The sequence below is a fragment of the Arachis hypogaea genome, chromosome 11 (assembly GCF_003086295.3).
Source record: "Arachis hypogaea cultivar Tifrunner chromosome 11, arahy.Tifrunner.gnm2.J5K5, whole genome shotgun sequence".
NCBI lineage: Eukaryota > Viridiplantae > Streptophyta > Magnoliopsida > Fabales > Fabaceae > Arachis > Arachis hypogaea.
The window spans coordinates 18,667,390-18,679,153 of record NC_092046.1 but is presented as its reverse complement, the minus strand read 5'-3'; the positions used below and the strand labels follow the sequence as shown (position 1 = coordinate 18,679,153).

At 42.0% G+C, this 11,764-nt stretch overlaps 1 protein-coding gene across 2 annotated transcripts; it reads right to left on the bottom strand.

The window, feature by feature from the left end:
* Positions 1–267: 267 nt before the first annotated feature.
* Positions 268–10,486, bottom strand: LOC112720471 (uncharacterized). 2 transcript variants are annotated; one of them, XM_072206565.1, is made up of 8 exons: positions 6,176–10,486; positions 5,018–6,088; positions 4,692–4,936; positions 4,472–4,613; positions 3,797–3,995; positions 3,343–3,678; positions 2,497–3,221; positions 268–1,350 (listed from the first exon to the last, which is right to left on the bottom strand). In XM_072206565.1, the coding sequence occupies exons 1-8, from the start codon at positions 10,004–10,006 to the stop codon at positions 709–711; spliced, it is 7,191 nt and encodes a 2,396-aa protein (XP_072062666.1). In that variant the 5' UTR covers positions 10,007–10,486; the 3' UTR covers positions 268–708. The 2 variants fall into 2 exon arrangements, with proteins under 2 accessions (XP_072062666.1, XP_025627207.1); XM_025771422.2 differs by having other exon boundaries at positions 5,018–10,486.
* Positions 10,487–11,764: the final 1,278 nt, after the last annotated feature.

Here is an 11,764-nt window from a genome sequence, read left to right as displayed (position 1 = left end):
CCCATTTCATCAAAAGCTAAATCTTTCATATACCAAAATGGCTATTTACTCTATATAGTATTATAGTATTTCTTTGTTTCTGTAATTCTGTTATCCTGCATTTGGCGTGTTTTGGAAAGCTAAAGACTACTGCTGCTGTCTAGCTTCTGCGCTTCATACAGAACAAACAAAACAAAAATGTTTTCCGGAGTCTCTATGAATTATGATGGATGAATTCAACCACTAAATCATAATGAGGAAGTCAAACTAGAAAAATAAAACTATCAATTCTCAAAACTGATACTTCCCTTGTAATAATAATGGAAAGAATACACGATGACAACTATTTTTTCAATACACAACCAATAAATAATCTTTGCCTGGTTTTATGCCATCAAAAATGAAAAATAAAAAGATCGACCATGCTTGATTGATACATTCCAAAACAACAATGAGCTCATCAAGCAAGCAGCACTAGCATACTAAATGATATAATTCCCAATAACTAATCCAGGTGAGCAAAAAGTGATATCAATCACTTCGGCAACCTTCTTCAGGACTACACGTAGACAAAATGATGTAATCAGCAAAAAAGTCTCAACCTAACACTCAACCTGCCCTGCACCCCAAAAGTAGTAGAAGCTAATCAAAACCTTTTCTTTTTATTGTTTCAGCCAAAATATAAAGCATTGCAAGTTTTTGCAAATCCAGCAACTAAATTTTTGTCCATCATGACGTTGACGATGCCCCGCCAATAGTCTGTTTAGCCACATAAATTTGCTTCACCTTTGATGAAGGGAAGCTCTTATCTGTTGTACCCATAGTTTGGTTTCTTCCTTGGTATCTACGATGGGACCATTCACCCCCAGAACTATTTCTCTGAGAAACAGTACCTCTTTGATAATGGCCATGTCCTGAAGAATTGTCATAGTGCAAAGTAGAAATATTTTGTTGCGAGGGCTGACTCTTAAAAGCAGAACTCGCACCCTGGTTATTACTATTGCTGCCTTTGCCATTCTGAGAACTGACCTCTCCGGCATCCGCAATGTTGATCAGCGAGGGAGTCTTGTTGACAACATTCTGTTCAGCCTTAGCAGCAGTCGGGTTTGATGCATCCACTAACCCAAGTTCATCTGGCAATTGGTTAACATCAGCTGCTCTGGGAAAACTCCTATCACCTTCGGAAGGCGTCGAAGTCCTAGAATTGGTAAACCTTTGGATATTTAATGGCTGATCAACAGAAGGTCCATGATTAAATTGACTAGTTTGTACCCCTTCTTGTTGCTGCATCGGCATTGACAAAGGAATAGATGAAAGTGGTGAATTAGGAACATGAGGCCATCGAGCTTGGACAGACATGTCAGTAGAGGGCTGCCATAAATGTGATCAATCATTTAGCTATAATAATAATAATAATAATAATAATAATAATAATAATAAGAGAAAAGGACAAATAGATCCCTGACTTTTTGCCCCGCAGACATTTTCGTCCCTGACTATTGAAAAATACTTTTAAGTCTCTGACCTTCACAAAACTTGAACGGATCAGTCCCTAACGGAGGCATTTAGACGGATCAGTCCCTGACGAAGGCATTTGGACGGAGGGACTGATTCGTCTAGGTTTTGTGAAGGTTAGGGACTTAAAAGTATTTTTCAATGGTCAGGGACGAAAATGTCCGCAGGACAAAAAGTCAGGGACCTATTTGTCCTTTTCTCTGATAATAATTAGAGCTTATACAGTTAAATTAAGACATGGAATAACCGAATGATTTTCATTATCCTATTCGACTAAACTACAAATACCTAGTATTTACTAGTTCCAGGTAGGGGTGGCAAACAGGCTAGCCCACCCTGCCCCGCCCCGCCAAGCCAAAAGGCCGCCCCGCCTAGCGAGGCGCCCAAATTCCTCTCCCACCCAGCCTAATGGCGGGCTAAGCCTGCTAATTCTCTTTTTTTTAATTATTTTTTTAATTAATAAACCATTAAAAATATATATATAATTTCACCACCACTTCAATAAATTTATAATTTCTAAAGACAAAAAAAAATTATAATTTCTAAAATCACAAACATTAAAGTCTTTATAATTCTGAATATGTGAAATATAATCATCAACCAAGTTTTTTGAAACAAAATAATAAAATAAAACAAACATTGTCCAAACATATAATTAAACATCTTCAAGTCTCTAATCAACCAAATATAGAACATAATTCAAACTATAACTTAAAACATCTTCAATTATTTTCAATTACAACAAAAAAACGACGGGTCCGTAGGGGAAGCCCGCCCTGCAGAAACCCGCCAAAGCCCGCGGATTAGACGGTGCGGGTTAGGCAGCCTTTTTAATTATAGCAGTTTCAAAATTCCAGTCCAGCCTGCCTTTTTTTGGAGTTACACAGGCCGGGCCGGTGGGTTTCGGCCCGTATGCCACCCCTAGTTCCAGGCAAGAACAAAGCTATGGCTGGACAATGGGGTGCTGTACAAAAAGCATTGCAGCTTCTATATAAGAATTACCTGGAAAGGAGAAACATCAAACATAGCCAGAGGAGAAGCCATTGGCATAAGAGGTGATCCAGGAGCAAGATGTTGAATTGGCGATGGCATGTTAGCAGGATTCCGCTGCGAAGATGCCATATTCATACTGTTCATATCCCCTTCACCAGGTCCTATGGCAGAGGATGTAGGAATGTGTTTCCAATCAGGCTGCTTTCCAGATGGTATATACGTGGTTCCCATGAAACTCAACCCAACTTGACCAAATTGTCCAACAGGTGCAAAATGGTTATAAACAACCATGTGCGGGGGACCCTGAACTCCCGGGATGCCTCCAGGAGGAGTTATAAATGGCCCAGTAAATCCTGTTGGAGGACCGTAAAAAGATTCAACACCAGAATGGCACTGCTGCCAGCTCCCAATCGACCTTGATGCTGCTGATGTTGTGGTTTTTTGAGTCTGTGATTGTGTTGTAGATGCAGACTCATCATGTGGCCCAAACGCAAACACAGGACCACCCATCATAGGATTCATTTCATAGAAAGGAAAATGAGAAGGAGGGCCGGAAGGAAAATGTGGAGGGATGGAAGGAAAATGTGAGATCATTTGGCCAGAAGAATTTTGTGAACTAGGCAGGGGTGGCCACAACGAAATGGGCGGAGTCTCCACAGATAAGTCTGCTGGAAGAGAAACACTTAAAGGCTCGTCAGATCTAGATTGACTAGCAGATTGCTGCTCCCCTACTCCTGCCAAAGTAACTAAAGATTAATATAGAAATCAATAATAGAAATTGATCATAAGAAATTAGTGTATGACTGGAAGAAAGAAAATTATCGGAATGAGTTAACAATTACGAAAAAGATTTACCTGCTGCTACCCTATCAATATCTGCAGCTACAAAACCTTTACCGTCTGTAACTGTGACAGAACAAGTACCTAACCCATTTCCAACAATCTCATCACTACTAATAGCAGCAACAGCAACAGCCGATGCAGCTGCTTCAGCTTCAGCTTCACAATCTTCTAAATGGCCATGAGATTCATCACCATGTTTCTCTTTGTCAAAGAAAAGACTACAATCATTATCAGATCCAGCAAGATTGTGGGATATTTGCATGTCTGATCTAGATGAACGAGGAGGGCCAATGCCATGAGACACAGCACGGCTGCTGGGAGGAAGAATAGTTGGAGATGTTACTGCCCCTGAATACAGAAAGAAACATGGTCCATCAGTAAGGAAATAAGTCAAGAAATAAGAAAACTGCAAGAAAATTGCTCAAAGCCAATAATCAAATGACTGAGAAAATATCTCTTTGCTAACCAAATTGAATTTTTTCTCCAGCTAGCAAGGAATTAATGGGGCTGGCAGCAGATGAAAATGCTTTCTCCTTTGTCAAAATGGATGATGTTGGCAAGCTGGATTCATTAACAATAGCTGTCACATTGCTAACAGGAGTCTGTGAATCACACTGTTGAGGTTTCATAGCCTCATCAAGTTGTGTCTGTGTAAGCGGCATGACCTACAATACAACTTGTTTTAATTTTTAAATTCTCAACGAAGGGATTGAACAGAGAATAAGCATTTCTTCAATCTTCTATAAATAGAATATCCCATTTGATCCCAAGCGTCACCCACAGAGTGCTAAAAGAAAAAGTAGGAGAGAGAGAGAGAGAGAGAGAGAGAGAGAGAGAGAGAGAGGAAGAAGAAGAAGAAGGAGCACAAATACTACAGTCACTTAATTTCAAAGTAGTGTCACATTAAATTATGGGATTAGTACCATATATAATCATCAGACCATACATAGACATAAGAAGATTTCAATATTCCACGTAAACAACCAAAAAAGATCATAATTTTCGATGTAGATAACCAAGTCTATATTGATGTATGCAACTAAAAAAGATTTATGGAAATGTGAAGTGAATACACACTGGAAAATCAGAAATTGCATTTCAATTGCTATTATTCTCTTATTATTGGGATAAGGGTTCAAACCTGCTGATTAATTTGTGCATTGCCCCAAGAGCCCAAAGATGTCTGGACATTATCAAGAACCTTGTTCTTACTCTCAAAAATCACACCAGGGACAGGGTCCTTTTCACCACCAGAAACCACTGGGAAACTTGTCTGCAGTGACCTGCAAAGGTAAAGTAACATTATAGGCTTACTTTTTGTAAAGTCATAGCAACAATAAATATTACAAGACAGCAGTTACCTGTTTAACTGTGACCTTACATCAGGCTGTGCATCAATTTTCAAAGGAGGTGTGCCTATAGGAGCTAATGACTGGGATGGCATGCTTGAATTAAATCCAGATGAGACATCAATATTTGTCATTCCCCGCCCTTCAGCAGGGACAAAATCACTGGGAATACTGTTAGCCACTTCTCCTACAGGCAAGGGTCCTTTGCTAGAATTTGCCATAGAACTTTGTGAAGTGGAGCGAGATTTTCTTGGTACCTAATATTAAAAGAAAACATGAGATGAATGCGATACAGAATGCAGTTAATTTAACAGAAAAAAATTGCAGACTATCTATACCTTTGCAACCCGAGACTTGGCCTTGATTTCTTTCTCTCTCTGTTCTCGCCTATCATTTAGCATTTGCCTCTTTGACCTGACTTCAATAAAGTCATCCTCATCACTAGGAGCTTCAATTCCAGGTTGCTCAAACACCCGTATAATTCCACTTTGCAATGGAGCATCAACATCTTCCTCAGAACACAAGTTCCTTTTGAGATTACTCTGTCCAGAATGTGAGAAGCTCTGAGCCTTTGTTGAATCTTTCCCATCAACCTTCTCAAATCGGCTTCCAGAATCCATTCCATGTAGATTTTCAGTAGCTGATTCTACTGACTGCTTTCCAGATTTATTTGGGAAAGCCCTCCTAGGTCCTGCCCTTCCAGAAATGCCTGCTCCCTTCCCATTGATATTTGATTTATTATCCAACCCAGTCTGATCAGTCAATACCAAACTAGAAGATTGTTTCTTATCAGCACTTTCGCGGACTCGAAATTCAGTTCGTTGTATATTACGCCGGGGCCTCCTCATATATCCTCCGGCGTCCGGGCGACTGGCCCTTGGAGCTGGACCTGATGATCTAGATCCCGAAGTTTTTACTGTAAAGACATATCTCTTTCCCCTACCACCAGATGGAGGATAATGTGCTTTTGACTCCACAAAATCCCTCTCTTTAGAAAGAGAATGGAATGATGCATCTCTGGAGAGAGACAGACCTTCTGACTCTTTAGCACTTGATGAAGCACTGCTGCTCTTTCTAACAACATTTTGGCTCACCTGCTTGTCCAACTGAAAACCTGCAGCAGTTCTAGCACTATCAGTACCATCATGGGGAGTGCCAATCTGAGCCTGCTTTATTCCAGCTATATTTTCTGCATTCTCACTTGGTTGGGAACCTTGTGGTAAGCTCCTAGCATTACCTGGTTGGCTGCCAACAGAATGCTGCCTGATCCCATCTTTAATAAAAGAATCGGATGTTTCTGAACCAGTTTGAACTTGCATTCGACCTCCCGGATTATGATTAAAAGAGAAACCGGATGGAATATTAGGCTGAACAAACGACATTGACTGATGACCCAGAGGCATTAACCCCTGTGATATAGGAGATGTATACCTCAGCTGCCCAAATTGAAATAAAGGAGGCTGTGATGGGTGCATGTGAGAAATGGGTGTACCAACCTGTGGATGAAGGTGTAGCGGCATCTGTATAGAACCAATCTGTATGGCAGGTACAGGTGAGGGTATCAAAGATGGACCAGAGAAAAGGCCAAACTGGAGTTTAATGGGTACGTCTGCTTGATTAGGAGTAACAGCTACGTTGGAAATAATAGTCTGGCCTGAAGACGAGTAGTGCGGGGCAATAGGAACTGAAGTCGGTGTACTGTGATGAGTAGACATGCCATTAGAAGCTTCCACATTGCCTAGACTCTCAGATGCCACAGAAGAATGAGCATTGCTAGGCTGAATGAGCAAATCTTGATTTTGCTTCTCTGGTTCATGGAACAAACTAGAAGAACTATTAAGATTCACCTGTGAGGAATCATTGACAGTTTGAAGGCCTTTGCCATCATTGGATGCATCATCAAAAGAAGCACGTTCTTCAAGATTAATGCCATCAGCCTGTTGACCCATAAATGTGGGTTCTTCATTTTTAGAAGTCCTTTCAAACTCTTCATTGGGCATCCCAACCTGGACACCATCATCAAATCCTAACACTAGGTTATCCATCATGTGGGGCAATCCTTTCTCCTGCAAATGCATATCTTCAAATTCCTGATTGAGGTCGACATTATCATCTCCTTCATGCACTTCATCTTCTTCCTGATAATCTTCATCTTCATCATATTCTTCTTGCTCCTGGAACTGCTCATTATTCTCATTAGTCCATTCATCATCATCACCACTTGAGACAGCAGAAGAAGTAACAACATTCTCATTTCCAGCTATGGTAGGTATTTCATTTGATTCATTTTCCGGAGCAGAAAGCACATTTTTACTTTCCTCAGCAGTCAATATCCCAGGAGAAACTCCAGATTCATCTAAGTCATCATGAGAAAGATGAGTAGGAGAACTTGGGGGGCTTGAAACAGAGAGCGAAGACTGAGAATCACAACCTGTTGTGGTATCGCCTTTATGGTTCTCATTCACAGTAGCCTCTTGTAGGGCATCAACTACCTCAGTTTGTCCACGATTCACGTTGTCATAACCAGTTGGCAGCGTAGACTCAGTCCTGGCTGCCTGATCATACCGAATCTCATTTTCCAGGAAAGCAGAAGGACCAGTAAACTCATTCCCATTCCTGTAAGGTCTGTGCACAGAAGATAAAGAAGGTGGGGGAAGAACACGAGGCTGCCTGACCGAATAACGTGACCTCCCCAAGGCAAAAGGTCCCTCAGGTTCTGAATTGTGATATGGACGCTCAGTGTATGGAGGAAATGGATGAGAACGGCCCTGTGTCCAACCTTCACCAAATCTTTCAACAAAGCTTTCATGAAAATCTGAATCATTATCTGTACTTCTGCCTACATGATCGCCATCTCCAGATTGATGCCACCTCTGCCCTCTTAAATGAGCATATTCATCTAAAGGAGCCTCCGAAACACCTTTGTAATAAGTCCTTGATGACATAAATCCGGCACCACCATTATATTCTTTCCTCATAAATGCCTTTCCACCAATTGATGGATCCCTTCGAGGACTGTTGTGACCATTCTCCTGGTCCTGTGAATAGAAGGCTGAGCTGCCCCAATTATCATATGCATCTCTCTTCCATGAATTAACTGGTTTTCCCCTATCAATAAAAGCAGAAGAAACATCTCTAGAGAAATTAGGTCTAGAGCCCGTCTCCAATGGCCTATTCACACTTGATGAATCAGAAGATGCCGAAGTTAATATCCTGTCAACCATTCGTTCACTATCCTCCCAATCACCCACATCCGTAGCCCTAGATGCATCTTTTTCGTTCACTACCCCGGACATCTTATCATCTACAAGTTGAGAGCTATTACCAACTTTTGATGCTTCAGCCTGCCTCCTAGCAATCCTTTGCTCCAATTCTAGAAGCTTTTGTCTAGCAGCTTGTTTCCTCCTCTCTTCTTCTAAAATCATCCTTTGTTTCTCTTCTTCCCTTGCAATCCTCTGCTCTTCTACCTTCCGCAAAGCTTCAACCCTTTCTTGTTCTGCTCTCCATGCTGCCTCTCTTGCTTCTTCTTCCAATCTCCTCTGCCTCTCCTCCTGTTCTCTAGCTTGCCTCAATCTTTCCTCCTCTTCTCTGCGAGCCAATTCTAATGCCCTTTCTTGCTCTTCAATTACTCGCTGCCGCTCCTGTTCTTGCATCCTCTGAACTCTTTCAAGCTCAGCCTCAAATGATTCCCTGACAGGATCATGGAAATCAGTTTGCTTAAGCATATCCTTCTTCTTCTTCACTACCCCAACAAGACCAGACGAGAATATATCCCTACCATCAAAACCAGAAGCTCCAAATGGATCCTCCATGAAAGCCTTTTCAGACTTCTGCAATGTGCGTTTCTCTCTACCGAAATTGAGCAGAGGATCATTAACCGGAAGCCCTTTACCTCCCAAGGAAAATGAAGACTTCGACACTGAGCTCTGGACAGAATCAACTCTATTTCTATTGTACTGTTGTGCATTATTATTTCGGTCACCATATGAGTCAGTCATGCTACTACTCCATGGCTTCCCTCCCTGTCCCTGACCATACCCCATGTCCCTCTTTCCAGAATCACCATTAACATTATCTCTGAAAGGGGATGGAACGTACTTGTTATCCTTCCCCAAATTTCTACTCCCACTGGATGATGGTCTCACACCAACACCAACACCAACACCATTCCTATCATAATGGTCCAGTTTAGAAACTTCACTGGAGGAAACCTTTCCAGCTTCATTGTCCCTTATCTGTCCCCTCTTGTCAAAACCATGTTTATTATTATGTGGCAACAAGCCAACCCTCGGCATATCAAAATCCCAATAAGCCTCACTCTTCAAAGAAAGCCCATGATCCCTGCTTCCTTCTCCCCTGCTCCGTTCTGTGAATCCATGACTCGTGTCTCGCTCATCGTCAGCCCAATCAGACCTCGGATTCAACCGAACAAGGGGCAACGGACCAGGAAAATACTCATCCTGCTGCTTCCGGCCCCCATGTTCCCCTGCACTGCCTCGAGAACCACCAAAACCACCTCGAGTTCCATTTCCACTCTCACCAAACTCACCCCCAATTCCAATTCCACCACCTCGCGCAATACTGAACTGAGAGTGACGCTGCTGCTGATGAAGCTCAACAACTGACTCGTCCTTCCTCTGATCACCAGATACATTACTTTCATCAGCTGAACTCTTCAGCTTCTGAATCGAATTCTCCTTCTCCTTGTTCTTCTGTGCCGGCCCAGGAGTGGATGAAACCAAGGTGGCAGCACGCAATGAAGGAAAATCCTCCCCTCTCAGCACGGCAGCCTTCTCCACAGTAGGCTGAGGCAAAACAGGGGCGGCAGTGGGTCCCACAGGACCGGATCGAGCAGCCGGCGGCATATACACGCTGCCACCGCGGCCAAACCCTTCGCCGGACCTCAATCCCTGGTCGAATCCATCCAGCGCGTGCTCCACAGGCGCTTCTTTCTCCCCGGCAGTGATTGGAGCAGGCTTGGTCCATCCCAAACCGGAGGAGGCAGGTCTGGACCCGGTTCCCGAACCAGAAGCACCGGCTGGACCAACACCGGATCCCAGCGAATCGAACCGCTCGTGCTCCTTGCGAAGCGAAGGGAGGTTCAAGGGGGGCGGGACGGAGAGCTTAGGCCCTGCCTTGTGCGAGCTGCGAGGCCTCGAGAGGACCACCATGCCTCCTCCACCGCCTGCGCCGCCGTGGCCGGAGGAGGGACGGTTAGTCCTGCCCGATCCGAAGGAGGCGGAGTGGTTGTTGTGGAGGTGGTGAGATTGCTGCCCATAGGATTTGTTCAGATTCACAGAGACGAATTTGGTGCCGGAATTGGCCATCGCAGTGTCAATCGCCAAAGCATGAAAACCCTAACCCTTATTTTTGTCTCGATTCGTGGGATCTGGCAATGATTGATCGAAACCCTAAGTAAGATCGCACTGTAACCACCAACACTGGTGATCCAAATGACGCCGTACGGGGGATTCAATGGAGCTCGTAACTTTGTTGGATCTCGTTGCTGTTGGTGCTTTTTCTTTTCGGTTTTGGATTAGGGTAAGTTTGTGTGAAGGAAATGTGGGATTGAATTGTTTATTAGGAACTTTGCGTAGGATAAGAGAGACACCCTCCGGGGGTGTAAGAGAGAGCGAGGCGGTGGTTAGGAGAGAGGAGAAGAAGAAGAAGAAGCCCTACTCTAATGTCTAACTGGAGAGAGAGGGGGAGAGAGAGAGAACAAAGAAGCTGAAGAAGTAGACCAAAGCTATGAATGATCTTCCTTGTCCTTGTGTTTGTTCCCCTATATTTCTCGGTATTTATGTTTGGACCACGCTTCTTTTATTCATTGATCCTTTTGTTTACAAATTATTAAAATAAATTTGCACATTCATCCTATGACGGTCTATGAGGTTCGTTTGGAAACAGACACTGAAATTGGGATTAGGGAATTTAGGCTGCTTTTGGTTTCAAAGACTCACACAGCAACATGGACACACTAAAACATGTTTTGTATTTATTTGTTGAAATACAAATTTTTAATAGAGATATTAGTACATAAATATACATAAAATATATGTATTTAATACATAACACTATTTTTACGGCAGAGTTTTGTTTAAGTTGTGACTTAATTTTATCTAACATTTGTCATCGATGTCAAAATGATTTTGAATCCATTTTTTATTATCTTCGGGAGTGCCCTAATACCAAGGAAGTTTGAAACATTTTAGACTTGTATTCAAATAACTCAGATTTACGTGATTGGCTCTATAGAGATGTTTTTCTTTTCTTTTTGACCATCTGGTGGATTTGGAGAAGCAAAAATCATGACTTATTCAATACAGATGACTCTTGGAGTACTAGTAAAGTGGTGAGTTTGATTCGTAGTTCAGTAACGGAGCTCCACACTACTTTTGCTATGCATCAATCTTTGTCTCCTCCTTCGCTTTGTTTGCATTAGGTTCCACTTCCAATTCATTCTGTTAAATTGAATTGTGATTCTAGTTGTTTTGCTCCTTTTGGCTATGCTGATTTTGGTTGTATCATTCGCAATTCTGACGGATGTTGGTTGAAAGGTTGCACTGGAAAAGTCGAAGTATGCAGTGTTCTTTTTGCTGAATTGTATGCGATTTGGAGAGGTTTACTTCTAGTTTGGGATAGTGAATTTCGTGAGGTTATTTGTGAAACAGACTGTTTAGAAGCTCTTTTCTTGATAAACCAAAGAATGCTTGGTAAGGATATTGCAGAATGGGATTTGGCAAAGCATATACATGAGGTTATGAATTGGAATTGGAGAGTCTCTATTCTTTTAATTCAGAGGAATGCAAATAGTGTTGCAGATTGTATGGCTAGAGCAGTTGTTTCTAGCGCAGACATTCACTCGAATTGGAGTCAACCATGGAGTGAGCTTCAACATCTAATAGATTTAGATATGAACTTAGCCAATTAATTTGATTTTGTCTCTGTTTTTTTCTTTCTTTTTTTTCTGTTTAGTCACCAAAACATAAAATATATGTATTCAGTATACTTTTAAAATATTGAGACAAAAAAATACAATTAATTAGACATAATTTTTTATTTTTTGCCTTTTATTAATTTTGAAA

Coding starts and splice junctions, on each gene's coding strand:
- LOC112720471 (XM_025771422.2), bottom strand. CDS start 10,006: ATGGCCAATTCCGGCACCAAATTCGTCTCTGTGAATCTGAACAAATCC. Junction 3,996..4,471: donor ATGCACAAATTAATCAGCAG/GTTTGAACCCTT, acceptor GTTGTATTGTAG/GTCATGCCGCTTACACAGAC. Junction 3,222..3,342: donor TATTGATAGGGTAGCAGCAG/GTAAATCTTTTT, acceptor TTACTTTGGCAG/GAGTAGGGGAGCAGCAATCT.